Consider the following 27,366-nt stretch of genomic DNA (forward strand, 5'->3'; position numbering starts at 1 on the left):
CCTGCTTGTCCTTAGGTTGGTTCAATGTTCCCTCCCCCGGGATGACTCCTGGCCATGCTGCTCCCAACCCGGGCAGCTTGCTGAACTCAGAACACTGCAGCCCTCGGGACAGTGTCTTGGGGGTTTATCCGGGGTGCTTCTATCCCAGAGTCCAACCCAGGAAAATGGATCTGGCTTGGCACCGGGCTCTACTCACCTTTCTACCACGGGGGTCTGTGGGTTCTGGGAGTTTCAGTCTGGGCTCCCCTCCCGGCCTTCCTCTCCTTCATGCTCTGTGGCAGCCAGACTCACTTTGTCCCCAGTGTTGAGGAGGATGGGGCACAAAAGGCTGTCAGGAAGGACCTGGAAGAGAGACCTGCCTGCACCATTTGCCAGGGTGCTCTGCGTGTCCTCACCTTACTTCGCCAACCCTGTCCCCATCAGACCCATCCCAAGTCCCATATTCGTCTCCCACTCAACTGCCCAGGTCGCCGCCTCCCACCCAGAATGCCTACGGTAGCGCCTCCCCTAGAGGTCCCCGGGCCACCGTTGTCCCCAAGGCTCTGTGTCTACCCCTATAGCCAGCCCCCTGTCCCTCTCCTACCCCAGCTCTTTCCCACCTTCAGTGGCCTCTATTCCCCAGCTAAAATGTCACTCCACAGGGGCCTTCCCAGAGCTCCCCTCCCCCAGAGCTGTCTCCCATTACACAAGGGTTTCCTTCAGGGACCGTATGACAATGTGGACATGTCATGTTCCCTTGCTAACAGGTTTCTTCTGTGAACACCAGGAAGGAAGAGACCTGTCTGTCCTCTTTCCCTTTGTCCTCAGGATCTAAGTCCTTGCTGAGTGGATGAATGGCGTGTGTGTGACAGAGAGCGTGTCCCTGAGTAAACCACCGCAGTGTGGTTTTCACTGGTCGTTCACCTCTCTGGGCATCACCTTCCTCCACCCAGCCCTCACTACCCCAACTTTGAGGAATTGGGCAAATAATGGCCCCAGAAACTGGGAGGAGTGATCCAGCTCCCCTCCACGCCTCAACTGCCTCTCTCCCTTCCACTCACACTCACTCCAGCTTTTCCCACTCTCAGCCACCCACACAGCACTCCTCCCAGCCCCACCTGACGGCCCCTCCCAGGTGCCCAAGGTGGAGCCGCCAGCTCCCAGGATACCTCAGACTGCCAGGTGGCACACCATGGGGCGTCTGAGGCCCTGTGCCCGGTATGGGCTACTGATGGTGCCCTACCTGCTGGCTCTGGGGCTCGGGGCTGTGCTGCTCCGGGCTCTGGAGGGGCCTCCAGCACTCCAGCTCCAGGACAAGCTCAGGGCTGAGCTGGCTGCTTTCCAGGGGGAGTATGGAGCCTGCCTGCCAACCGGGGCACTGGAGGAACTGCTGGGCACCGCCCTGGCAGCCCATGCCCATGGGGTCTCCATCCTGGGCAATGGCTCAGAGGCCGGGACCTGGGATCTGCCCTCAGCCCTGCTCTTCACCGCCAGCATCCTCACCACTACCGGTAAGGCTGCCAGGTGGCCAGGCAGGAGGGGGCCCTGATTCCAGCGCTCCCTGTTGTCCCTGGGGGTGTAGCCCTTCCCCCAACCCCAAAGTGCTAGACAGAGCCCAGGCCCTATTAGAGCTGACATCACAGCTGGGGCTCTCCACAGCAACACACCCCAACTGGCGCCTCAACTTCAGCCGCCAGGAGGGGTGTGGCCTCCCCAGCTCCACCCCCAGCCATACTTTTGAGACCCAGGAGAGGTGCCCAGACCCCATGGGCCAAAAGCAAGGCAAGGAACACATTGTGGGATAGATTCTTGGGTGGAGGGAAATGGAGTGAACATGAACTCAGGAGGGAACGAGAGAGAAGGCACCCAGGGAAGGAAGTCCTGATGGGAGATGAAGGCATTCCTGGCGGAGGGTACAATGTGTAAAGGCTCAAAGAGCTAAAATAAGGGGACCCACAGCCCTGGATTTTTTAAAAAATTTTTTGTCCTGCAAAGTCTCTAAATATTTTAAAAATTAGTCTGTTTTCGGCCCTGGCCGGTTGGCTCAGCGGTAGAGCGTCGGCCTGGCGTGCGGGGGACCCGGGTTCGATTCCCGGCCAGGGCACATAGGAGAAGTGCCCATTTGCTTCTCCACCCCCCTCTCCTTCCTCTCTGTCTCTCTATTCCCCTCCCGCAGCCAAGGCTCCATTGGAGCAAGGATGGCCTGGGCGCTGGGGATGGCTCCTTGGCCTCTGCCCCAGGCGCTGGAGTGGCTCTGGTCGCGGCAGAGCGACGCCCCGGAGGGGCAGAGCATCGCCCCCTGGTGGGCAGAGCTTCGTGCCGGGTGGATCCCGGTCGGGCGCATGCGGGAGTCTGTCTGACTGTCTCTCCCCGTTTCCAGCTTCAGAAAAATACAGAAAAAAAAAATTAGTCTGTTTTCCAACTTCTTTTGGAAAAATCAGAAAACCTATTTGCATTGAGCCAGAATTCCTGCCAGGCAACATACTAGCGGATGTGGAACAGGCCTGCCCTTTTGGGCAGCGCGCACGCTCTCCAGGGCACCCCAGTGCCCACCACTCTTTTGTCTCGCACCTGGCACAAGCTCTGGACTAGCTGATCCTGTTCTCCTGCCTTTCATCTCTGTGCCTTTGCACATGCTTTTCTGGCATCGAATGCTTTCTCATGCTGCTGCCTCTTCCACTGCTCTTCATAGCAAGTGTCTTCACAGATTTTCCTGTCTGTCTTCCCTCCAAATGGCTGGGCCTGAGCAGACTGATTCCAGTGCAAGGCCCGCACACAGGATAACTCAATACACCTTTGGAGAATGAAAGAGTGGGGGATGTTCTGCCCAGTGGATGTGGAAGTATCAGTCAAGGGCAGAGCTGAGGAATCTCAGAAAGCCAGGATCCCTCTGGGGCAGGACAGCAATTCTGAGAAATTGTCCCAGTTACAAGAGGCCTGAGGACAGTCTCTCTCTCTCTCTCTCTCTCTCTCTCTTTCTCTCTCTTTATTCCCCAAGGCTGTTTAATTCTTTAATTTTCCAGAAAATAAAAGAGGAGCTCAGAGAGGTAAAGGACTTGCCCAAGTCCCGGCAGTGGATGAGGAACCGACCCAGAGAATGGGCCTGAACTGTGTCGGCAATTTCAACCACTAGAGGGCAGCCTTCCGCAGAGGCTTGCTGGGAGAGGTGAGGACCCCAAGTGCTCATTACCCACTGTCTCCTCTCCAGGTTTTGGCCACATGGCCCCACTATCTGCAGGTGGAAAAGCCTTCTGTGTGGTCTACGCTGCCCTGGGGCTGCCAGCTTCCCTAGTACTTGTAGCCACGCTGCGCCACTGCCTGCTGCCTCTGCTCAGTCGCCCGGTTGGCTGGGTAGCAGTATGCTGGCAGCTGGCCCCTGCCAGGACTGCGCTGCTGCAGGCAGCTGGACTGGGTCTGCTAGTGGCTGGTACCTTCGTGCTGCTGCCAGCCCTGGTGCTGTGGGGTGTGCAAGGTGATTGCAGCCTGTTGGAGGCCGTCTACTTCTGCTTCAGCTCACTCAGCACCATCGGCCTGGGGGACCTGCTGCCTGGTCGTGGTCGTGACCTGAATCCAGTGCTTTACCACCTTGGACAGATCGCACTTCTTGGTGAGTCCAGCTGCCAAGGAGTGCCAGTGGGAGGAGAGATGGGAAAAGGAGCCTGGACTACAACTCCCATAAACCACTGGGGTGGCTAAGCCTCTCAGGTAGAGGGAATTATAGCTGGAAGAATCCAGATGGCAGAGAATTGTGAGTGGTATCAGGTGGCAGGGTGGGTTACCAGGCTAAGAGGTGGGTAGGGGGCAGCATCGGCACCCCAAAAGTTCTAGCAACCTTTCCTCCCAGGCTACTTGCTCCTGGGGCTCCTGGCCATGCTTTTGGCAGTGGAGACATTCTCGGAGCTGCCACAGGTCCGTGCCATGGTGAACTTCTTCGGGGCCAGTGGTCCTTTGACCGGTGAGGACCAAGGTGGCATCCTCGGCCAGGATGAACTGGCTCTGAGCTCCCTGCCCTCATCAACCGCAGCTCCTCAACAGGCCCCAGCTTGCTGACAGATGTCAGGTGACGGAGTTAACATCTTTCAGGTGAAGAACCCTGAGCAGGAAGCCTCTAGAGATGGAGGGAAGGGGTGGGTGTGAGGACGTTAGAAAATGTTAATGAAAAATAAAATGGGCAACAACCTCAACTGTGCTTCTGTGTCTTCTTTCAAAATGGTTCTCCTGCAGTGATCAACAACCTAAACCCCCATCCGCCTTCCAGGGCTTAGGTCCCGCCTCCACTGGCATCTGGGAGCCCCAGGCCTGCACAGCCCCATGTGGGATCGCAGACGACCTTATCTGCCTAAGCGCCAACCCCTTCCGTCTATTGAAACCACAGGCGTCCTCAGAGCCAGCGCCGTTGTCGCGTTGTCCAACTTTATTGTTCACAAGGTACAGGAAGCCGAGGGGAGAGGGCACAGCAGTTCCCAGCCGTCCTGATCCCCTGGATTGGACACCGGGGCCCTGCTGTCGGGGACCCCCAGCCCCACGAATACACACACACACACAAAACACACGTTCAAATAAATACGCCCGACGGCCGCCCAGCCGCTCCTGTTCTTACGCCCGAAGGACCTCCCTGCCTCTCCTGGTCAAGGGTGAAGGCGGCCCCTGCAGGCCGCGCGCGGCAGCCCGGAGGACCCGGTCGTTTGGAGCTCCCTCCAACGGCGGTGACCCGGGGCGGCGACAGAAAAGCTGAAGACTCCCCAGGTGGGCGCGGCCTCAGCTCAGCACGCAGCGTTCGCGCCGGCTCAGCTGCCGGCTCAGCTTGCGGCGCCGCTGCTCCAGGCCGCGCTCCAGGCGCTCGTCCTCCTCCAGGGCGCTGGGCGGAACGGGCGCGGGTCAGACGCGGGAGGGTCAGCCGGGGGCGGGCCAGCCACACCTCGGGGAGTGCACACCCGGCCCCGCCCCGGCTCCCAGCGCGGCCCGGCCCTACTCACATCCGTTCCCTGTGGTCCAGGTCCCGGACCAGCTCGTCGCGCTGGTTCACCAGCGACACCAGCTCTTCTAGCAGGAGCTGCTCTCGGTGCTGCTGCGCCGTAGTCTTCTGCCAGTCTGAAGGCAGAGGAGGCGGGGGTCAGGAGACACCAGCCGCTGCCCAGTCCCCAGCTCCAGACCCTTTCCTCCGGCCCCCTCTCCTACCTTCGATGGCCAGCATGGCCCGGAGCTCCCGGCTCAGCAACTCAAACCTCCGCTCCAAGTCCTGCTCCTCCATTCTGGGGGTGGGGATGCCAGGTCAGGGAAAGAGGAATGGGAGGGGTGGCCCAGGGCCCTGACCACTCCTGGGCTCCCAGTTCTGCAGAGGGCTGGGCTGAGGGCAGAGCTATAGCCTGGACTTGGTCATCTCTTCTGTTCCCCCAACTGCTGGATGTTTATATTGTCTCCTCCTACCCCTGAACCCCTCCTTTTTTAGAGAGAAAGAGAAAGGGAGAGAGATGAGAAGCATCAACTCAGTTCTGTCACTTTAGTTGTTCATTGATTGCTTCTCATATGTGCCTTGAAGTGGGGGGGGGGGGGGCTCCAGCAAAGTCAATTTCCTTGGGCTCAAGCCAGCAACCATGGAGTCATGTCTATGATCCCATGCTCAAGCCAGTGACCCTACCCTCAAACTAGTAAGTCTGCTCTAAAGCTGGGGACCTCAGGGTTTCAAACCTGGGTCCTCAGCATCCCAGGTCAACGTTCTATCCACTGTGCCACTACCTGATCAAGTCCTACCCCTCTTTAAAAAATATGGTTGGCTCAGTGGTAGAGCGTCAGCCTGGCGTGCAGAAGTCCCAGGTTCGATTCCTGGCCAGGGCACACAGGAGAAGCGCCAATCTGCTTCTCCACCCCTCCCCCTCTCCTTCCTCTCTGTCTCTCTCTTCCCCTCCCGCAGCCAAAGCTCCATTAGAGCAAAGTTGGCTCGGGCGCTGAGGGTGGCTCTATGGCCTCTGCCTCAGGCGCTAGAATGGTTCTGGTTGCAACAGAGCACGCCCCAGATGGACAGAGCATCGCTCCCTGGTGGGCATGCCAGGTAGATCCCGGTCGGGCGCATGCGGGAGTCTGTCTGCCTCCCCGTTTCCAACTCCAGAAAAATACAACAACAACAAAAAAATTGAACAGGACCATTTAATAAATAAATAAATAAAAAATAAATTACCCTGGCCGGTTGGCTCAGTGATAGAGCGTCGGCCTGGCGTGCGGGAGTCCCGGGTTCGATTCCCAGCCAGGGCACACAGGAGAAACACCCATCTGCTTCTCCACCCCTCCCCCTCGCCTTCCTCTCTGTCTCTCTCTTCCCCTCCCACAGCCAGGGCTCCACTGGAGCAAAGTTGGCCCGGGCGTTGAGGATGGCTCTGTTTGCAACAGAGCGACGCCCCAGATGGGCAGAGCATCGCCCCCTGGTGGGCATGCCGGGTGGATCCCGGTTGGGTGCATGCGGGAGTCTGTCTGACTACCTCCCCGTTTCCAACTTCAGAAAAATACACACACACAAAAAAAAATAAAAAATAAAAATTAAATTAAAAATAAATAAAAATATTTGTGGAGTGCATACCATATACCCAGCCCAGTTGGGAGAAGGGGCAAGACCTTAATGGGGCTGAGGACAACAAAGGTGAGGGAAGAGTGCCAATCAAGAAGAAAAAGAAATTAACAAGCTGACTTCAGGGAGACAAGAGAGAGCCCCCTGAGGCTGGGTGTGGGAGCAGAGGCATGAGCTTCAGAAAAATACAAATAAATAAATAAATAAATAAATAAAAATTAAAAAAAATTAAAAAAACCTGTCCCTGGCCAGCTTGCTCAGTGGCTAGAGCATCAGCCTGGCGTATGGACGTCCTGGGTTTGATTCCCGGTCAGGGAACACAGAAGAAGCGACCATCTGCCTCTTTCCCCCTTCCTCTTCCCTCTTGTCCTCCTGCAACCTGTGACTGAATTGGTTGAAGCGTTGGCCCCGGGTGCTGAGGATAGTTTGGTTGGTCTGAGTATGTCAGCCTCAGGTGCTAAAAATAGCTTGATTGATTCGAACATCATCCCCAGACAGGGGTTGCTGGGTGGATCCCAGTCTGGGAAGATGTGGAAGTCTGTCTCACTATCTCCCCTCCTTTCACATAAAAATAATAAGTTGGTTGATTTGTATGAACATTACTCATAAATAGCAAGCATTAAACAAATTATTCAAAAAAAGAAGATCCAAAATGCAAAAGGGAGGCTAAACCAACTCCATCATGTAAGACTACAAAGGCCATAATGGCCAGAGAGGCTTCTGACCCCACTCAGGAAACCAGCTCAGATCTCTCTGGGCCTCAGCTTTCCTAACTGTAAAAGAAGAGGGTCAAACTGGGGGCACTCAGTCCAGACCCGTCTGCACCACATTTTTCTCTCATTAGTAAAAATAGCACCAGTTTAAGATGTACACAACTCTGTACAGAAAATTAGATAGAGAAAACAATTAAGATGTCTGAGCAACTTTTCAAAAAGATCTTCACAGAAAGAGAAAGCAGTGAGCTGCTCGAACCCAAGTAGCTAAGTTTCTCTGCTCTGTGGGCCCTGGGAGGGCCAGGGCAGTGTGTGGACAGGGAGGGGCGGCTGGGGGCCAGCACTCACAGCAGCTGCAGCTGGTCTTGCCTCCGGATGAGAGCGTTCTTCTTGTTGACCAGTGTGAACCACTCCTGTATCAGCACCTCCTCCTGAAGCCTGTTGGCACCTGAACCGGGCCTGGACAGTCACCAGGCCAGCCACTGACCCCCGTGGGGCTGGGGCGGGGCCGGCTCTGTCATGATATCCCAGAAGCCAGGGCTGTGTGCCTCCGGCAAGCTGCTTCCCTGCTCAGGGTCTCTGTGTGCCCCACTGTAAATGGGGATGATAAAGCTAGTATGGCTTCCTCCCAGCTCCTCCCAAGGTCAGGACAGGCGCAGGATAGGGCGGATCCGGTGGGACGTGTTGGGAGCGGCCTTGAGATGCCCAGCTTACCTGACTCCATGAGGCTCCTCAGCTGCGTCTCCACCTGGGCTGCCCGCCCATCTATCTGCCTCTGTTCCTGTTCCAGGGCCTGCAGTTCTGCACACACATATTGACTTGTGTCCTGGAACCGCTGCTGGGGTCCAAGGGGGGGATGGGAAAGGGGGGTGTTGGACTCCGCCCAGGTCTGGCTAGGAAACGCCCACTTCTTAGCCCTCCCCCCTCGGCCCACCTTACCAGCCCAGCCTCCTCCCCTGGGCTTGCAGGGGGTTCCTCCAGTGTGGGACTCTCTCCTGCAGACAGAGACCAGGCTAAGGCACCTCTACCTGACACTGGACTCCAGAGGTCCCCAGTGCAGGATCTATGAGCAGCCTGTGCTAAGCTGGGTCACTACCCCTTCAAAACAACTTACCGGCAGGCTGCTGTGGGGCTAAGGGGGCGCTGGGGGCCGGGCTCAGGCCTTCCTGTGGAAGAAGGAGACAGTGAGGGCATGGAGAGGTTCCCTAACAGCCCAGCCCTGGGGCCAGCCGGAGCTCCATACCCTGCCCAGCCCACACCCTAGAGCTCACCTCTCTAGGCCTCTAGGAAAAGTGCCCCCTCAAAGGGCATGGCCTGCACCCTCCCTGTGGTCCTGGGCCAGTCCATTCCCACACTCTGGGCCCCATCATCCCTGTTCCTGGAGCTGCACAAGGCTTTGGTGAGAGTCAGGGAGACAGGGGTCTCCCAGTGAAGAAGAGCAAAGACTGTGAAGAACCCAGCTGGGGCCTCTCCTTCCCCCTCTTGCCCCTTTTCCATGGAACTCCCACAGGCCACCTGTCACTCTAGTCAGGTAGAGCTGGTATCTCTATCATGGGTGGCTAAGGCCCCACACAGTGACACAAAGCTGCCCTGATGTAGCCATCCTGAGCCAGCACTTCCACATACTGACCAAAAGGGGGCACTCTCCAGTAATCAGTGCCTACAGTCTGCCCTACTTCACATTACCTAAGAACAGGACAGGTTGGCTGAAACTACCAATTTTAGCCTGGAAGGGCAGGCCTGGCCCCTGATGTGCCCTGCCCCTGTCAACTTCCTGGGACTGTCAGACCTGGGGACCCCCAACTCTCAGCTCAGCTGATCACCAGGCCCGTTGATGGCTCCCTGCTTTCGCCCCTCTCTAGGTCACAGGGCAGGGAAAGGGGCTGGACCACCTCACTGTCTGCCCCACCATGCAACTCCCCGAGAGGCAGCCCTGGACACCCCTTCCTCAGGCTCTATCCTCTCTGGCCTGGGTCAGTGGTGGCTCCACCCCAGCCACTACCCATGCCCTGCCTATTGACTGTACCCTCAAGCCACAACTGAGGGGTCTTCCTGACACCTCCACCACACCTACCTACCTCAGCCCCCAGCCTGTTGCCAAGGCCTTTTGGCAGCTCCAGCCTCAACCCCCACTACCTGAACCCCTGCCAGGCTCCACCCTCTGGCTATAGCCATTGACTTTCACTTCCCCAAGTAACTTCCTCAGTCTAGAGTCTAAGAGACTCCAACTTGACCTTCATGACTCGCTCATCTCCACCTCCTCCAGAGACTCCTTAGACCTCCCAGACCTCTTTCTGGCTCCCTCCCTGATCTTCACGCTTCCTGAAGCACCCCCTGAGTCCCAGGCTGGTCAGGTGTTCTGCCCATGTCCCCCTGCGCCTCCTCCCCATCACAGCTCCGACCCCACCCCCTGCCCCATCATGGCTATTGGTGACCCCTGTCTCCCTGACCAGAGGTAGCCCCTGCAGACAGGATGGCACCCAGAGAATGCACTCAGGGTACACTAATTAACATAATAATATGAGGTTAATAAAAAAACATTTAACATGAACACTATTAAGTAATAGCTGACATCAACTAAGCATTCATATACTGGGCACTGTGCACGTACTGGCTCGTTCAGTTCTCCCAACAGTCCTGGGAGGCAGGGACGACTACTACCCCACTCGACAGGTGAGGAAACAGGGTCAGAGATGAGGTTCACATGCAGCCTGGCCTAGGGCCCAGGGCTGTCTAATCCAAAGGTTTGTTCCCAAACTTGGCCACCAATTTACTGTTTGCCTCTGTGCTGAACACACCCATGGGCCGCTGTTTGTCTTCTGGAATGTCAAATGGGAAGCAAGCCCAGACCTTTGCAACCTAGGGTTGAGAGCTCTGGACAGGCGTCTGAGGAAAACACAGCTCCCTTTTCAGAAAGCACCCCAAAGTGGTGTCCAAAGACTACTTTGCAAAGGGCTTTCATGCCTTTGCCTCTCATCTTCAGCAAAAGGACAGAGAGGTTAAGTGGCTTTATCAGCCAATCAATAGTGGTGGGCCCAGTGGAGGGCACCATTCAAGATTCGGATTCAGGTCTGACCTGTGGTGGTGCAGTGGATAAAGCGTCAACCCGGAACACTGAGGTCGCCCATTCAAAACCCGGGCTTGCCTGGTCAAGGCACATATGGGAGTTGTTTTTTTTTTGTTTGTTTGTTTTAAGCTGGAAACAGGGAGAGACAGTCAGACAGACTCCCGCATGCGCCCGACCGGGATCCACCCGGCACGCCCACCAGGGGCGACGCTCTGCCCACCAGGGGGCGATGCTCTGCCCCTCTGGGGCGTCACTCTGCCGCGACCAGAGCCACTCTAGCGCCTGGGGCAGAGGCCAAGGAGCCATCCCCAGCGCCCGGGCCATCTTTGCTCCAATGGAGCCTTGGCTGCGGGAGGGGAAGAGAGAGACAGAGAGGAAGGAGGGGGGTTGGAGAAGCAAATGGGTGCTTCTCCTATGTGCCCTGGCCGGGAATCGAACCCGGGTCCCCCGCACGCCAGGCCGACGCTCTATACCGCTGAGCCAACCGGCCAGGGCCACATATGGGAGTTGATGCTTCCTGCTCCCCCCTTCTCTCTCTCTCTCTCTGTCTCTCCCTCCCCCTCTTCTCTCTAAAATGAATAAATAAAATCTTTAAAAAAAACAAAGAGGCCTGACCAGGCGGTGGCGCAGGAGATAGAGCATCAGACTGGGATGCGGAAAACGCAAGTTCGAGACCCCGAGGTCGCCAGTTTGAGCGAGGGCTCATCTGGTTTGAGCAAAAAGCTCACCAGCTTGAACCCAAGCTTGCTGGCTCAAGCAAGGGGTTACTTGGTCTGCTGAAGGCCCGCGGTCAAGCACGTATGAGAGAGCAATCAATGAACAATTAAGGTGTTGCAATGTGCAACGAAAAACTCATGATTGATGCTTCTCATCTCTCCATTCCTGTCTGTCTATCCCTCTCTCTGACTCTCTCTCTGTAAAAACAAAACAAAACAAAACAAAAGGCCCCGGCCAGTTGGCTCAGCGGTAGAGCGTCGGCTTGGCGTGCAGGAGTCCCGGGTTTGATTCCTGGCCAGGGCACACAGGAGAAGCATCCATCTGCTTCTCCACCCCTCCCCCTCACCTTCCTCTCTGTCTCTCTCTTCCCCTCCCACAGCTAAGGCTCCATTGGAGCAAAGTTAGCCCTGGCGCTGAGGATGGCTCTGTGGCCTCTGCCTCAGGCACTAGAATGGCTCTGGTTGCAACAGAGCAACGCCCCAGATGGGCAGAGCATTGCCCCCTGGTGGGCATGCCGGGTGGATCCCGGTGGGGCGCATGCGGGAGTCTGACTGCCTCCCCGTTTCCAACTTCAGGGGAAAAAAAAAAAAGATAAAAAATACAAAGAGTTCACCTGACCAGGTGGTGGTGCAGTGGATAGAACGTCAGACTGGGATGCGGAAGGACCCAGGTTCGAGATCCCGAGGTCGCCAGCTTGAGTGCGGGCTCATCTGGTTTGAGCAAAGCTCACCAGCTTGGACCCAAGGTCGCTGGCTCGAGCAAGGGGTTACTCAGTCTGCTGAAGGCCCACGGTCAGGCACATATGAGAGGGCAATCAATGAACCACTAAGGTGTCACAATGAAAAACTGATGATTGATGCTTCTCATCTCTCTCTGTTCCTGTCTGTCTGTCCCTATCTATCCCTCTCTCTGACTCTCTGTCCCTGTAAAACAAAACAAAACCAAAGAGTTCAGGTTCAGCCTGACCAGTGGTGGTGCAGAGGATGGATCATCAACTTGGGATGCTCAAGTCCCAAGGTCGCTGGCTTGAGCATGGGGTCACCAGCTTGAATATGGGATCATAGACATGATCCCATGGTCACTGGCTTGAGCCCAAGGTCGCTGGCTTGAGCAAGGGGTCACTGGCTTGGCTGGAGCTCCCCTGCCCCGCCCCCCCCCCCATCAAGGCACATATGAGAAGAAAACAATGAATAGTCAAAGTGCTGCAACTACGAGTTGATGCTTCTCATCTCTCTCCCTTCCTGCCTGCCTGTCTTTCTTTCTCCCTCTCTCTTGTTAAAAAAAAAAAAGAGCCTGACCTGTGGTGGCGCAGTGGATAAAGCGTTGACCTGGAAACGCTGAGGTTGCCGGTTCGAAACCCTGGGCTTGCCTGGTCAAGGCGCATATGGGAGTTGATGCTTCCTGCTCCTCCCCCCGTCTCTCTCTCTCTCTTTCTCTCTCTCTCTCTCTCTCTCTCTCTTTCTCTCCCCTCTCTATAGTGAATAGGTAAAATCTTAAAAAAAAAAAAAAAAAAAAGAGAGTTCAGAACCTAGGTTCATACATGTATAACTCCCTTTGCCTCTTTCTTCATCTCCCTGAGCCTCAGTGTTCTCACCTGCAAAATGGGATAGTCATTCCTCCTTAAAAGGAGTCAATGAGGGGTGTGGGGACAGGCCAGGCGAGAGCTCAGCCGCCAAGCAGGCAGAGGCAGGGGAGTAGAAACCACAACCTCAGCACAACTGCGCTTACTTACCCCAGCCGCAATGGGAATTCCAGTACTTCCTTGTATCTGCCCCAAGGCCCCTTCCTACTCCCTTCGTACGGCCGCTCCAGGAAGCCTTGGTGAACTGCACCAGAGGCACACTGCCCTCCTAACGGCTTGCGTCAGCCCCACCCCAGCTCCAAAGTGCCCAACTTCATCCCACTCCAGGATTCCAGGAGTGCCCAAGGGCGAGACCAGGCCTGCCATCCTCCCACTTGGGCATGGGGGATGGCAGTGGCCAGTGAAAAGTCCCCTCCAGACCCACTGGTCAAATATCTCCTGTGGGACAAGAGCTGGAGGGGGGCCTGCCTTGGAAGGATATCAGATGCTGGGACTTGGGCTCAGGAGACTGTAGGATGGAGCCTGCGTTTTAATATTTAAAAAGCTACTGACACATGAACAAGGCTGCGCCCAGAGGTCGGCATACAGGCTGGGGGTGGCTGCACATCTCCAGCGTGACAGAGCCTGCCTCTCATCACAGGCTCAGTGCTGCGCCTCTGACCCTGCACTGTCCCCCAGGCCGGCCTCGCACCACCTGGGAACCTGATGGGAGATGCCTGGCAGCTCCCTACGTGAGACCGGGATTTCCTGCCGCCATATTTTGCTTGTGCAGGTCCTTCCACTTTAGAACCACCCCTCCCACCCTTCCCCTGGAAAACCTGCCCGTCTTATTGGCCTGGCTCAAATGGCTGCTTCTTCCAGAAAGTCTTTCCCAGTTGATTCTCTCCTTTCCTTGGAACTCAGGAGCCACTCCCAGGCAGCTGAAGGCTTGAAGTGGCCTGACAGCTGCTCCTGCTTGTCACAGGCAGGCTGAGGTAGCAGGCGGTCCCAGCTTGAAAGCCCACGGCCTAGACTTCAGTGGGCTCTGAGTCCTTGAGCAAACCTCTGCCCTCCTGGGACCATCTCCCCTTTAAGACTTGCAGTGACCAGGCCTGGCTGGGTGGCTCAGCTAGTTGGAGAGTCGTCTAGATATGCCAAGGTTGTAGGGGTTTTTTTTGTTTGGTTTTTTTTTTTTTAACCAATCCACTTTTTAATTTTAAATTCTTGACATTACAGAACTAAACTGAAACTTATTAACCATAGGTTGTAGGGGTTTGATCCCCAGTTAGGGCATATACAAAAATCAACCAATGAATGCACAGATAAGTGGAACAACAAATCAGTGTCTCCCCCCCCCCCCCCCCCCCGCAGCCCTGCTCCTGTTGCTCTAAAATCAATAAATAAATTTAAAATTTGTAAAAGAGTTGTGGTGACTACGGGACACCCTGGCAGACTCTGACCTGAGATCTGCAGGGGGTGGGAAGATATGGGTGCCCAGTAGAGACTCCAGTCTCCAACCTCCCATCACAGAAAAGAGGAAATAGGTCTCTAGCATGCGAAGTTAAAGGCCCAAGTCAGAGAATCTTGGGATTGGGAGGCCCTGAAAAGCCCCCTTGAGGATAGAAACCTTACTCCCCACTTCCAGGACAGCGACTGCTCTATAGACACCGCCCCCCACCCCTCCACCCCTCCACCCCTCCACCCCCTCACCCCACCCCCATCCCCCGCCGGCCACCTGCAGGGAAAGGGAAAGAAAGGCCGCAGCCCACTTCATGGTCCATGCGCAGCAGCGCTGCAGCTGAACGCTGACAACCTGAAGCCTTCCAGGAACTTCCTGCTACAGCCCCTGATTCCATGCCCAGACTTAAAAACCGCCAGAATACACGCAGGGCTGGCAGCGAGGGCCCGGAACCTGCCCCGCATCACTGCAGGCCCACTGCTCCTCACTTGGCTCTTCCGCAGGCACCATGGTCCCCCTGATCAGACAGCGCCTCCCCAAGCCCAGCTGGGTCTCCCGCACGTGTTCCCCCACGGGGACCCCCCGTCCCACGCCAGCTCCGCCCGTGGGGCCCCTCAGGATCTGCCCCTTACCCCCCACTCACCGCAGCCACGGCTCCCGGGTCGGGGTCGTCCACCGAGAAGGAGTTGCTGTTCCGCAGTCGCGAGCGCCTCTTCTTCAGCAGATCGGCGTCCCGCACGTGGGAGAAGGAGCCGTGCGCACGCGGCGGGGGTACCGGCCCGGCCTCCCCGTTCACCGACGACCGCCGCAGCCGCACGACGCTCCCCGCGCCCGGCGCCCCGGCCCCATTCACCAGCCCCTCAGCCAGGGGCGCCGACGCTCCGGCTCGCGGGCGGTCGGCTGGGGGCTCCGCGGAGCGCGCCTCCTGGGCAGCCTCGGCCTCGCGGTCCTTGGAGGCCACCTCGGGGGCTACTCCTTCCACGCGGCTTGTGGCCTCCTTGGGCCCCTCGGGCCCGTCGGCCCGGTGCTCACGCAGCCGCTGCGCCAGGCCACTGGCGTCCAGGTCGTCGGCGGGGCTGGGCCGAGTGCTGGCCACGCGGTACGTGCCGGCGCCGCCGCCGCCCTCCAGCTGCACCAGCTGAAGCTCCTGCCCAGTGCAGAAGGCGCGGATCTGGCACAGGTAGGTCATGACGATGAGCTTGTCGGGCACCGACAGCAGCACCATGTCCGCGGGCTCCAGCAGCCGCGACACGCCCAGGGCCGCGAAGCCATCAAAGGCCTAGGAACGGTGTGCTCGGGTCAGTGGAGGCCGGTGTTCGCCAGGTACGCTTTGGTCCCGCCCGGGACCGCGGAGGGTCCTCACGACCTGAATGCCCGAATCTGCCTAGCAACACCTTCACCCTCCTATTGAGGGAAGTGGAGCAACAGGGCGGGGACTGGTGTTACCCAGCAACTGCTCACGAAAGGGTGGTTTTGGAAAAATCTAGTGGAAATATGGCTTTTTGTTGTTGTTGGAAATATGCTTTTATTTAAGAAAAAAAAAACTAAACTAAGGAAAATGAACAATTTAAAAGACCAGCCTGACCAGGCGGTGGCACAGTGGATAGAGTGTCGGACTGGGATGTGGAGGACCCAGGTTCGAGACTCCGAGGTCGCCAGCTTCAGCGCAGGCTCATCTGGTTTGAGCAAGGTTCACCAGCTTGAGCCCAAGGTCGCTGGCTTGAGCAAGGGGTCATTCGGTCTGCTGTAGCTCCCCAGTTAAGGCACATATGAGAAAGCAATCAGTGAACAACTAAGGTGTTGCAACGAAAAACTGATGATTGATGCTTCTCATCTCTCTCCCTTCCTGTCTGTCTGTCCCTGTCTATCCCTCTCTCTGACTCTCTCTCTCTGTCCTTGTAAAACAAAACAAAACAACAACAAAAAAGCAATCAAGCCCTGGCCGGTTGGCTCAGTGGTAGAGCGTCGGCCTGGCGTGCAGGAGTCCTGGGTTCGATTCCCGGCCAGGGCACACAGGAGAAGCGCCCTTCTGCTTCTCCACCCCTCCCCCCTCTCCTTCCTCTCTGTCTCTCTCTTCCCCTGCTGCAGCCAAGGTTCCATTGCAGCAAAGTTGGCCGGGGCGCTGGGGGTGGCTCTAAGGCCTCTGCCTCAGGCACTAGAATGGCTCTGGTTGCAACAGAGCAACACCCAAGATGGGCGGAGCATCGCCCCCTGGTGGGCATGCTGGGTGGATCCCAGTCGGGTGCATGTGGGAGTCTGACTGCCTCCCGGTTTCCAACTTCAGAAAAATACAAAAATAAAAATAAAAAATCAATAAATAAAATCTAAAAAAATAAAAGAAAAAGAAAAAAAAGCAATCAATGAACAACTAAGGTGCTGCAACGAGGAATTGATGCTTCTCATCTCTCCCTTCCTGTCTCTCTGTCCCTATGTCCCTCTCTCTGACTCTGTCACCACAAAAAAAAAACCCAAATAAAATAAATAACATGAGGATAAAAGCTGGCAACAGAACTTCCAAAAGCCATAGGTGGAGCCCACCAGCCCAAATTCCTCTCCTCCAGACAGACAGACAGACCCCACACCTGGACCTCAGCCTGGCTCTGGACCCTCTTTCCCTGCAGCCCAAATTCCTCTCCTCCAGACAGACAGACAGACAGACCCCACACCTGGACCTCAGCCTGGCTCTGGACCCTCTTTCCCTGCAGCCCAAATTCCTCTCCAGACAGACAGACAGACCCCACACCTGGACCTCGGCCTGGCTCTGGACCCTCTTTCCCTGCAGCCCAAATTCTTCTCCAGACAGACAGACAGACAGACCCCACACCTGGACCTCGGCCTGGCTCTGGACCCTCTTTCCCTGCAGCCCAAATTCTTCTCCAGACAGACAGACAGACCCCACACCTGGACCTCGGCCTGGCTCTGGACCCTCTTTCCCTGCAGCCGAAATTCCTCTCCTCCAGACAGACAGACAGACCCCACACCTGGACCTCAGCCTGGCTCTGGACCCTCTTTCCCTGCAGCCCAAATTCTTCTCCAGACAGACAGACAGACCCCACACCTGGACCTCGGCCTGGCTCTGGACCCTCTTTCCCTGCAGCCGAAATTCCTCTCCTCCAGACAGACAGACAGACCCCACACCTGGACCTCAGCCTGGCTCTGGACCCTCTTTCCCTGCAGCCCAAATTCCTCTCCACCAGACAGACAGACAGACCCCACACCTGGACCTCGGCCTGGCTCTGGACCCTCCTTCCCTGCAGCCCAAATTCTTCTCCAGACAGACAGACAGACCCCACACCTGGACCTCGGCCTGGCTCTGGACCCTCCTTCCCTGCAGCCATCGTTCCCTTCCCATCTCACCTGCTTGTTGTTCTGCTTGATGTTGAGTGGGTCAAGGGCGGCGTAGTCACTGTGGAGAGAGCCTGGTCAGAGCTGGGTTCACACTGCCCTCAGGGCAGGCTCCAGGTCATTCCCACCACCTCTGGCAGCTCACATTTTGTCTGGGTAGAATCGGTGCAGGATGGCACAGAAGGCCAAACCGTTGCGCCAGGATGTAGTGAAGTTGGTGACGCGGACGCCACGATAGCCAGCAGTAACCTCTTGGCACCACTCCAGTAGGGACTGGCTGGAGCTGACCAGGGCTGGCAGAGCCTGGGGACACAGAGTGAGCTTAGGGAACGTGACCATGTGCTCTCTGCCTCTTGGGTATAAAACAGCCCCAGCTCTGGGTTTGCAGGAGTCAGCAGAGACCACTGGCCAGAAAGCCTTGGAGCCAGGCAAAAGGGTTTCCAGCTCTGGGGTTGTATCTGCCCAAGTTGCCTAAAATATCAGTGGCCCCCAGGCAAGATCAGAGGTCACCAGCAGTCACACCTCAAGGTCAGCCCAGAAAATCAGTTTAGGGATGCCGCACTCCATGCAGCCCAGGGAAGATAGGATGGGGAGCCAGGGCATCCTGAGAGGAAGGGGTGAGGGGGCTCCTTGAAGCTGAGCCCCTGGCCCACCCCAGCCCAGCCCAGCCGACCAGGTGGGGCCATGCAGAGCCGCCGTTAGCTCAGCCCCAGGTTAGTGGGAAGTGGAAGACTGGGCCCTCGGCAGCCCCCATCCCTACCTGGCTGCCTGGCAGCCTCCTGTCCTCTTCGGGCTCCTCTGGGGAAGAGGCCCCCGAGGGCGTGGGCACCCCAGCCCCTGCCCCACTGGCCACCTGTGCCTCAGGCAGGCTGGCTTCAGCTTCTCTCCCCTTCTGGGTTCCAAAGACCCCAGCCTCTGCTTCCTGGGCCTCGAAAACACCAGATTGGTTCTCTGAAGGACCTAAAACCTCCATCTCTGCTTCATGGGCCCCCCAAGCCCCAGACTTGGCCTCATAAATCCCTAAAACTCTAGCTTCCACCTCCTGGACCCTCAAAACTGAAGTCTCTGCCTCTGCTCCCTGAGGCCCTAAACCTCCATGCTTAGTAACTGGAATCTGTAAAGCCTTGTACGGGAGGCTTCCCCCAGGCCTAGGCTCTGCAGCCAGGACCCCTGAGATCTCAGCCTTCTCAGACTCCGAAACTGTAGTTTCTGTTTGTTGAGTCTCCAGTCCCTCAGCCTCTGCTATTCCAAACTCTGGCCCTGAGACCCCTAAATCCCCCACCTCTGCCTCCTGGGCCCCTGCTGTCTCAGTCTCCATCTCTGGGACCCTTGAGCCCCCAGATGTGATCACCTGGGTCCCCAATATCTCAGCTCCTGCTGCCTCAGTCTCCACCCCTGGAACCTCTGACCCCCCAACCTCTGTTTCCTGGGCCCCTGCTAGCTCAGATTCTATCTCTGGGACACTTGAACCCTCACCTGTTTTCTCCCGGGTCCCCAATATCTCAGCTCCTGCTGCCTCAGTCTCCACCCCTGGAACCTCTGACCCCCCGACCTCTGTTTCTTGGGCCCCTGCTAGCTCAGATTCTATCTCTGGGATACTTGAACCCTCACCTGTTTTCTCCCGGGTCCCCAATATCTCAGCTTCTGCTGCCTCAGTCTCAAACCCTGGAACCTCAGAACTCCCTAACTCTGTTTCCTGGGTCCCTGATCCCTCAGATTGTATTACTGAGACCCCTAAACCCCCCACCTCCGTCTCCTGGGTCCCGAGTGTCTCAGCCTCTGTCCTCCCAGCCTCTATCACTGGCACCTCAGAAGCTCCCACCTCTGTCTTCTGGGACCCCAATATTGCAGGCTCTGCTACCTTGGCTTCTCTCCTCAGCACCCCTGAGCCCCCAGTTAGCCCCTGGGCCCCCAGTCCTTCAGCCTCTGCCATCCCAGCAGCTTCTGACTGCAGGAGCCCTGGCCTTGCTGCCACTGTATCCGGGGCCCCCAGTGTCTCAGCCTCTGCTGTCCCAGTCTCTATCTTTGGGAGTCCTGATCCCTGTGCTTCTGTCTCCTGGGTCCCCAAAATCTCTGAGTCTGCCACCCTTGCCTCTGTTCCCAGGCCCCTCAAGTCCCCAATTTCTACCTTCCAGACCCCCAGATCCCTAGACATTGCCCCCTGGTCAGCTGTGGGCGAGCCCTCCTCCTGGCCTGCAGCGGCCCTAGCCCCCTGGGTGTCACTGAGATGCCCGGGATGCCCCGCCGGCTCTGCTGGGGGAGAGCTCTGGGTTGTAGGAGCCTCATTTCTGGTCCTGACCGCTGTCATCCCCTGAGAGCCCCTCCGAGGAGCCTCGGGAGTCCCCTTGAATCTTGCCTCAGGCATCAACCCTGTAGCTTCTGGTCCCTTAGTGTCCACATGTCTCACCTTTGACTTCTGTTCAGCATCCCTTTGACTAACTTCCTCAGCCTCCCCAGCTCTGACCTCTGATCTCTCAGTGTTCACACCTCTGACTCCTGACCCCTGCTCAGTGTCCCCCACACTGGCCTCTGCCCTGTCCTCAGGGGGGCTTTCCTCAACCTTAGCTTCCTGCCTTCCCAGAGAGTTTCTGTAGCCTCCATGCTCAATGCCTGCACTCGGCCTGGCTCCTTTGGCCTCTGTCCCTTCCAGAGGGCTTGCCTGGGCCTGGGTCTTGCCAGCAGGACCCACTCCTGCCGGAGGAGCCCCTGAGGCTTTGGGGGCCTCATCCTTCCCTTGGGGGACTGAGGGCCAGGGGGCATCAGAGCCTTTCCGGAGCCGAGGAGCCGGGATGGGGGCCAAATCCTGGCCTGCATGTCTTGAGGACCTGAGGAGAGAGCAGGAGCGGGCACTGAGGGAGGCATTGGGACCCCACCCTCAGCCCCACCCCCACCCCTTCAGGTTGCCGGGGCAATGGAAAAGCAGGTTGGCAGGGGGTGAGCAGGGCATGGGGGGGGGGGTGGAGCTGGTTCCAAAGCTCACCGTGTCTCTGGCAGGGTACCGGGGGACCTTGGGGCGTCAGGTCCTACCTGGCCCCCGGCTACAGTAGCTGGCTCTGACCCCTGGCCTCGGGAGACCCTCGCTGGGGGCACAGGGACACTCACAGGGGCTGGGCTGGTATCCTCAGCACTGGAAGGTCTGGCAGCTGGAGAAGAAGGAAGGAGGGCGCTGAGGCCTGGGCCCTGTGACTGCAGGTCCAATCCCCTCTGAACCCTAGCTTGGACCTCACCTGCCTGCTGGGGCCGTGCTCGGCCCTCCTCCTCCTCCTCACAAAGTGTCTTCAGCTCCCGAGAGGAATCTGGGGGAGGGTTTGAGGGGGCAGAGTCAGCCCAGGGCCCAGTGCTGCAGATCTGACCCCTCCCTCCAACGAGAGTGCTGGGCCTACCTGGGAAACGGCCCGGCCTCAGGGCAGCGCCCCGGCCTGCGAGAAGAGACAGGCCCACGAAGGCAGAGAGAGAGAGAGAGAGAGAGAACCACAAGGACAGACAGAAAAAAAGCCTTAATAAGCCAAAGGGAGGGATGAGGAGCTGGTGGCTGAGCATGCGATGGGCGGGGTGTGCGCTTTTGGTGCAGCTATGGGAGGGCAGGCACAAAGCTGGACAGGCACCCACACAGGGGTAAGAAGAGGGCCGGGGCATGGGGAGGCACTGGGAACACATCCTGCAGGACTTGGCTAAGGACCCAGGCCACCACAGGGGCCAAGATCGGACAACCAGAGCTGCAGGGCAGGTCAGAGCCGCCTGGGCAGTAGTGAGCTCACATCACTGGACGTGCACAAGCTGGCTCTGCCCCAACACGGCAAGCGGCTTATATATATTGCCCACCCTCCCTAGGTTTTGGTGGTCTCAATCCATGGCAGGCTGTGAACCCACCTGGCTGGGGAGCACGAGCCCGTGCCTCAGGGGCCCCCGGACCATTAGCCTCCTCCTCATCACTCTCAGCAAAGTCGTCCAAGTTGCCCACGTCACTAGGCTTCACGCTCATGAGGCTCGCAAGACTCTGCATGTCATCGTCCCTGGGGGTCAGACGTCAGGGTTGAGGGCTGGGGTCGTGGTTGAGACTAGGGCCAAGGAGGGCAGGCTGGCACTCACGTGGCACGGCCCTCTCGCAGCAGCACACCCGAGAGCGTGAGGCTCAACTCCGCGTGCACCACCTTGACTGACTTGGCCTTCAGCCGCAGCCGCAGTGGGACTTGGGCAGGCAAGGGCCCTGCGTGGCGGGCCAGGTCCACCTCGGCAGAGGCCAGCACCTTCCGCTGTCCCTTGGACTCCTGTGGGCCAGGGGACTGAGCATCAGTGCTGCCCCAGAGTCCCCTAGAGCCCAGAGTCCAGCCTGCCCCAGTCACTCACATTCTCAATAACGAACGTCCACTCTTTGGCCTCATACTGGTCCACATGGGGGTCCTGGGAAAAGGGGGCACCGGTGAGTGCGGGGCAGTGCAGGGCAAGGAGCCTGTGCTGGCGCAGGGGACATTCAGTCAGGGCCTTCACGCACGCTGGTCTGTCCTGCCCTGATGCTCCCTAGCTTCTTTTTTTGTTTGTTTGTTTTTTAAATTTTTATTTATTTATTTATTTTTTACAGAGACAGAGAGTAAGTCAGAGAGAGGGATAGACAGGGACAGACAGACAGGAACGGAGAGAGATGAGAAGCATCAATCATCAGTTTTTCGTTGCGCGTTGCAACACCTTAGTTGTTCACTGATTGCTTTCTCATATGTGCCTTGACCGCGGGCCTTCAGCAGACCGAGTAACCCCTTGCTGGAGCCAGCGACCTTGGGTTCAGGCTGGTGGGCTTTTCCTCAAACCAGATGAGCCTGTGCTCAAGCTGGCGACCTCGGGGTCTTGAACCTGGGTCCTCTGCATCCCAGTCTGACATTCTATCCACTGTGCCACCTCCTGGTCAGGCTGCTCCCCAGCTTCTTATCCTACTTGTTTCTCCTACCACATGTGGAGGGTAAATGTGACCTCCTCCAGGGAGACCTCCTGGCTACTCACACTGAGTAGGCTCCTGCTATGATTGTTGGTTTCACCACTCTGTTCTTTCCAATTTGGATTGATAACCCACCCAGGGAACCCTGTGGTTGCCTGAGGCTGTAATCCCCAGCCCAGTCCCTTCTATGTGGGGGGCTAGAGACTCACCCTGTATAGGGTCACGGAGATGTCCACGTTCTCAGGTACCATCCATACCACAGTGCCCCGGTATGGATTCTGGATGCCCGGCTGCCAGCTGTGGGCCTACAAGGAGCAGTCTGAGTCCTCCCTCAATCTTAACTCTCCCCTCACCCTTTGCCCTGTCTCCAACCTTGATCACATCTTTCTCCGTTCTGTGGATTATGATCTGAACCTGACTCCATGACTCCATCCGCCCTCACCCACTTCACTCACACTCCCTCATTGGCCCCACCCCTAATCTGGGTCCCCAATTAACATCTCCCCCACCTTGGAGCAGATGCGTCGGTTCCTCCGGGTCCACACCACCACTAACTTATCCGGTTGCCTGGGAGAGGTGGAGGAGGAGAGGGGTCTATTCAGTCAGGCTTCCCAGCCTCTCCATCTTCTCCGGGATCTTCCCTCTGCCCACATGCCCCGCCCCCAAGAGAGGGCATGGACAGCCCCTTATCTGGGGCCACAGGGAGCAGGGTGGGGCTGCTGAAGCAGGGTGGGGCCCAGGGCAGAAGGGCAAAAGCCCAATGTGGGACAGCGGGGATTAGGAAGAAAGACAGGGAGAAAGAGACATAAAGAGAGACAGGCATACACAGAGACTATGAGATACAGAGAAACACAGCAAGGACCCTGCAAGAGACACAGACCAGGGTAAAACAAGTCCATTCACTCAAAAATATTTGTGGGTCCTGGCTGGTTGGCTCAGTGGTAGAGCGTCGGCCTGGAGTGCAGGAGTCCCGGGTTCGATTCCCGTCCAGGGCACACAGGAGAAGCAATCATATGCTTCTCCACCCCTCCCCCTCGCCTTCCTCTCTGTGTCTCTCTTCCCCTCCCGCAGCCAGGGCTCCACTGGAGCAAAGTTGGCCCGGGCGCTGAGGATGGCTCTGTGGCCTCTGCCTCAGGCGCTAGAATGGCTCTGTTTGCAACAGAGCGACACCCCAGATGGGCAGAGCATCGCCCCCTGGTGGGCATGCTGGGTGGATCCCGGTTGGGCGCATGCGGGAGTCTGTCTGACTACCTCCCCATTTCCAACTTCAGAAAAATACACACACAAAAAAAATAAAAAATAAAAATAAAATAAAAAATAAATAAAAATATTTGTGGAGTGCATACCATATACCCAGCCCAGTTGGGAGAAGGGGCAAGACCTTAATGGGGCTGAGGACAACAAAGGTGAGGGAAGAGTGCCAATCAAGAAGAAAAAGAAATTAACAAGCTGACTTCAGGGAGACAAGAGAGAGCCCCCTGAGGCTGGGTGTGGGAGCAGAGGCATGAGTGGAGGAGGGCTCAAGGCAGAAGGAATGGTAAATGTAAGGCCCAAGAGTAGGGGGAGGCCTGGGGTCAGAGGATGAGTGGTCAGAGAGGCAGAGGGTCCGCTTGTTATCAGACACCCTCCTAGGGCCTCCCATGCTCAGTCCTTTGCTGGGCTCAGGGGCCGGGAGAGTCTGCCATGCTCCCCACTTCTCAAACCCAGAGCTTTGGGGGGAAGGTTCTGCATCAAGGAAGACTTCCAGATCACAGCAAGCTGAACAGCATGTGCTGGTGGGACACACCTGGGGGACAGGCAGAGAGGTGAGGAGATGGACAAATCAAGAAGACAGAATCGCCTTGCAGGGCCCAGACACGAAGCTGACACATAGCGGGGCCTTGGAGCGAGAGGACCCCTTTGGGTTAGTGGGTTCAACTGCTGGCCAGGAGGGTGGGAATGGCTGAGGGCTGCACAAGAGTCCTCAGTGCCAGGACCTAGTCCCATGCCAGGACTCAGGTTCACCCAGTTCACTGCCCCTCTAGAATCTAAGCCAAGATAAATGCCTCTCTTGTCAACCCCTGAGGATGCTGAGACCCAGAAATTGGGGGAGTCAAGGTCACACAACTGACCATAGAGTCCTCTGGCCTGGAGCCAAGCTCTTCCCCCCAACCCCAAACTGCAGGCAGTAGCTGAGTAAGGGGATCCATGGGGACTTCCCAGAAAAGGGAAGTGGACAAGGGGTGTCTGGGGGGGCGGGGCCTGGTCAAGCAGCCTGACTCAGGCTGGGCACACCCTCCTGGGCAGCTTCCTAACCTGGGCTCCAGACGCAGGAGCCCAGGAGGCCCTGACTGCCCCCTGTGACTCACAAGCATTGACACTGGCCACACCCTTGGCCTGCTCTCTGAGACCATGCCCAGCATCCCTCTGTCCTTACCCAGGGTGCTGGGGAAGAAGGTAGAAGCCAGAGGCCAGAGTTCAAGACCAGCCCTGTGCTATATTATCCCAGCCAGCCCTTGCCCTCTCTGGGCCTCACTGAAAGAAATGCATGGCCCATGGCTGGCCCATCAAGACCAGGAATATGTATGGCAGCTACCCGAGGGACCCCAGCCTCCTTTCACTCCCCTCCCATTGGACCCAAAGGTCCCTGAGTACCCCAGCAGCCCTTCCTCTTGGGAGCCTAAATTTAGCCCTGCCTGGCCGGTAAGATCCCCACAGCTGTGCCTTAATCCAGCCAAGGGAAGCTGACACCAGTGAGCACATATATTTAGGGAGTGACGCAGGGGCCTAGGCAGCTGCCGTGGGGACATGTGAATAAGATGCCTCTGGGCCCCTCGGCAGTCCAAGCCAGGTCCTGCAGCCCCCACAGACCCCCCACCCTGCCACCTCGCCTCTCCAGGCCTTCTCTTCTGGGACTCACAGTCTCCTAGCTCCTAGGCCCTCAGGCCCCTTTAAGCCACTCCCGCCTCCCTCCTCATTCCTCCTAGTGCTCAGTTTCCCCTTTTAAGGGCATTGTGGAGATGAATCCAGCCTCCCAAAGCCCAGTCTAGCTGAAGGCTAGACCTCTGGCTCAAGTGGGCAGGGAAGGAGGGGACAGCATCCTTGTTCTGAGCTGGACTGAGGTCCATGAGGGTTCTGCCCCAGCCTGGTTGTCAGCACACCTCAAAACTTGCTCCCTTTCCTGATGCCACCCTGAACCATCCCTCTGGCCAAAAGCAGGAGGCCTCCCTTCCCCCCAGCCCTGAGCGCAGCTGAGGGAAGTGTGAGCCCAGAGAGATTCTCAGGGCCGGAAGTCCTAACCTCCACTCCCCCAAAGCACCCACACCCCTCAACTCTAGGGGGTCCCACAAGCTGCAAAGGCCCCTTTGAGCTTCTGTGCCTGGGACAGCAGGGCCCAAGCTGGAGGTAGGAGCCACTTTAGCCATGGGGCTGGGGACAGGGTTCTCTCAGGCTCCAATGGTGGGATGGGGTCCTAGCCAGTCTGGGAGTCCCTGAGGCCTCCGTCCACTCACCATTTCTTGGTGCACTCCACCACCAGCTCGTGGTAACAGGCCACAAACTGGAACTTGGCAGCCCGCTTGCCTACTCGCTGCAGACGCTTCCACACCGAGGTCATGGCCCCCCCCGGCGCCCCGCCGCCTGTTCCTTAGATCTGGGGCTCCCGCTGTCCTGCCATCGCTGGCCTGGCCCAGATCCCCATGGCTTCCCTAGCTCCTAGCCGCGCTGCCCGCCCCGTCTGTGACCAAGGAGGTGACCAAGGCCAGACCCTGGGCTGCTGTCCCCGCTGCCTCCTCAGGGGTCCGCTGGATGGTCTGGCTGAATCCGCGGGGTCCACTAGGGCGCCTCGGGTAGCTGGAGTGCTGAGCGGAGAGCGCGCCGTTTCCTGGAGCCGCACCCCCGTCTGAAGGCGGGCGGGGCTCTGGCGGGGGCGGGGCGGGTAGGCTTCCGGGGCCTTTGCTCGACCGCGAAGTGGCCGGGGGAGGCCAGGACCGCCTCGCCTGCTCGCTGCGCCCCGGAGCTGTGTGAACGCGCTTGCCAGGGAGAGGGCAACCAGCAACTTGGTGCTGCCCTCGCGAGTGCTGCCAGGGCCACCTCCCTTTCTGCCCGCAGCCTTGCGGGGTACGCTGGTGGCCCCATTTCACAGGCTGGGAAACAGAGACCCAGAAAAGGAAGAGACTAGGTCAGGATCACAGTGCGAATGTGAGCGACAGCCCACCGTCCTCAGCACCGGGCTGGCAGACTCCTGTTGCCACCCACTTCTTAACCAGAGCAGGAAGGAGCAGTCAGGTACCCACCTAGGTGGCTCTACCTGTGGACAGCACCCATTTGCCAGTCTCAGAACCTGACTCCTCAGCTGCCAAGTGGGAGGACAGTCCCAACATTTCACAAGCAGCTGGTGGTTCCAATCCAGACTTCCTACAAGTGTGTGACCTTGGGCAAAGCACTACCACTCTGGGCCTCAGTTTCTACCTCTGTTAAGTAGGGATAATTATATTATAGTTCCACCTTTTACAAAAAAATTGAGAGAATGAAACCCTGGAAATTTGTATTTGTACTTGGAAACCCTACATTGAGTACGGAGCCTGGCTGATTTTGCGAGGTTCATAAAGTAGAACCCGTTATCACCAACAGGGCAGTGTGTATTTTTCCTCTCCCTCCCCTGAGAAGTCTGCCTTGGGCGTTAGCTACTCAGTTCACACCTAGACTAGAGCCCATGCCTACCAGCCCGCCCTGCATGGTAATGAGGTGCAGTTGTCAGGCCCAGGGTTAGAGAACCTCCTGGGGCAGCACACCAGCCTTTTCCCTCCCTGCCAGCTCTGCAAAGTTTGGCAATGCACCGAAGCCTGACGCTATTCAGCTTGAGCAGAACATCTCTGCCTGGAGTACCAGCTGAGTTGTCTCCAGGAGGCAAGTAACTAAGCAGGGCGTGGGTATGAGCAACCCAAAAGCCTAAGTGTGCGACCTCAAGGTCCCCTCTCCTCCCCTTTGTCTGTCTCGGAATTCGTGCGGATGCTTGTGTGCAGGTGTGAAAGAATGAGCACCCACCGTCCCCAAATGCA

General features: G+C 57.6%; 2 protein-coding genes across 12 annotated transcripts; one reads left to right on the forward strand and one right to left on the reverse strand.

Moving 5' to 3' along the window:
• Positions 1–1,023: 1,023 nt before the first annotated feature.
• Positions 1,024–4,300, forward strand: KCNK7 (potassium two pore domain channel subfamily K member 7). 2 transcript variants are annotated; one of them, XM_066357293.1, is made up of 4 exons: positions 1,024–1,490; positions 3,188–3,586; positions 3,824–4,062; positions 4,238–4,300. In XM_066357293.1, exons 1-3 carry the CDS (start codon positions 1,172–1,174, stop codon positions 4,027–4,029), a joined length of 924 nt encoding a protein of 307 aa, XP_066213390.1. In that variant the 5' UTR covers positions 1,024–1,171; the 3' UTR covers positions 4,030–4,062; positions 4,238–4,300. The 2 variants fall into 2 exon arrangements, with proteins under 2 accessions (XP_066213390.1, XP_066213324.1); XM_066357227.1 differs by lacking the exon at positions 4,238–4,300 and having other exon boundaries at positions 1,025–1,490; positions 3,824–4,163.
• A 73-nt stretch (positions 4,301–4,373) lies between these two features.
• Positions 4,374–26,220, reverse strand: EHBP1L1 (EH domain binding protein 1 like 1). 10 transcript variants are annotated; one of them, XM_066347511.1, is made up of 21 exons: positions 25,819–26,219; positions 22,837–22,894; positions 22,537–22,632; positions 21,748–21,801; positions 21,490–21,668; positions 21,271–21,413; positions 20,784–20,819; positions 20,628–20,696; positions 20,381–20,543; positions 18,938–20,225; positions 18,161–18,802; positions 17,546–17,703; positions 17,413–17,461; positions 14,699–15,334; positions 8,366–8,417; positions 8,191–8,246; positions 7,966–8,089; positions 7,600–7,699; positions 5,158–5,231; positions 4,956–5,070; positions 4,691–4,837 (listed from the first exon to the last, which is right to left on the reverse strand). In XM_066347511.1, exons 1-21 carry the CDS (start codon positions 25,920–25,922, stop codon positions 4,738–4,740), a joined length of 4,296 nt encoding a protein of 1,431 aa, XP_066203608.1. In that variant the 5' UTR covers positions 25,923–26,219; the 3' UTR covers positions 4,691–4,737. The 10 variants fall into 10 exon arrangements, with proteins under 10 accessions (XP_066204057.1, XP_066203608.1, XP_066203442.1 ...); XM_066347345.1 differs by having other exon boundaries at positions 7,966–8,086; positions 18,161–20,225; positions 25,819–26,220; XM_066347272.1 differs by having other exon boundaries at positions 18,161–20,225; positions 25,819–26,220.
• Between the last annotated feature and the right edge of the window lie 1,146 nt (positions 26,221–27,366).

This window comes from Saccopteryx leptura, chromosome 1, assembly GCF_036850995.1.
Source record: "Saccopteryx leptura isolate mSacLep1 chromosome 1, mSacLep1_pri_phased_curated, whole genome shotgun sequence".
Classification (NCBI taxonomy): domain Eukaryota; kingdom Metazoa; phylum Chordata; class Mammalia; order Chiroptera; family Emballonuridae; genus Saccopteryx; species Saccopteryx leptura.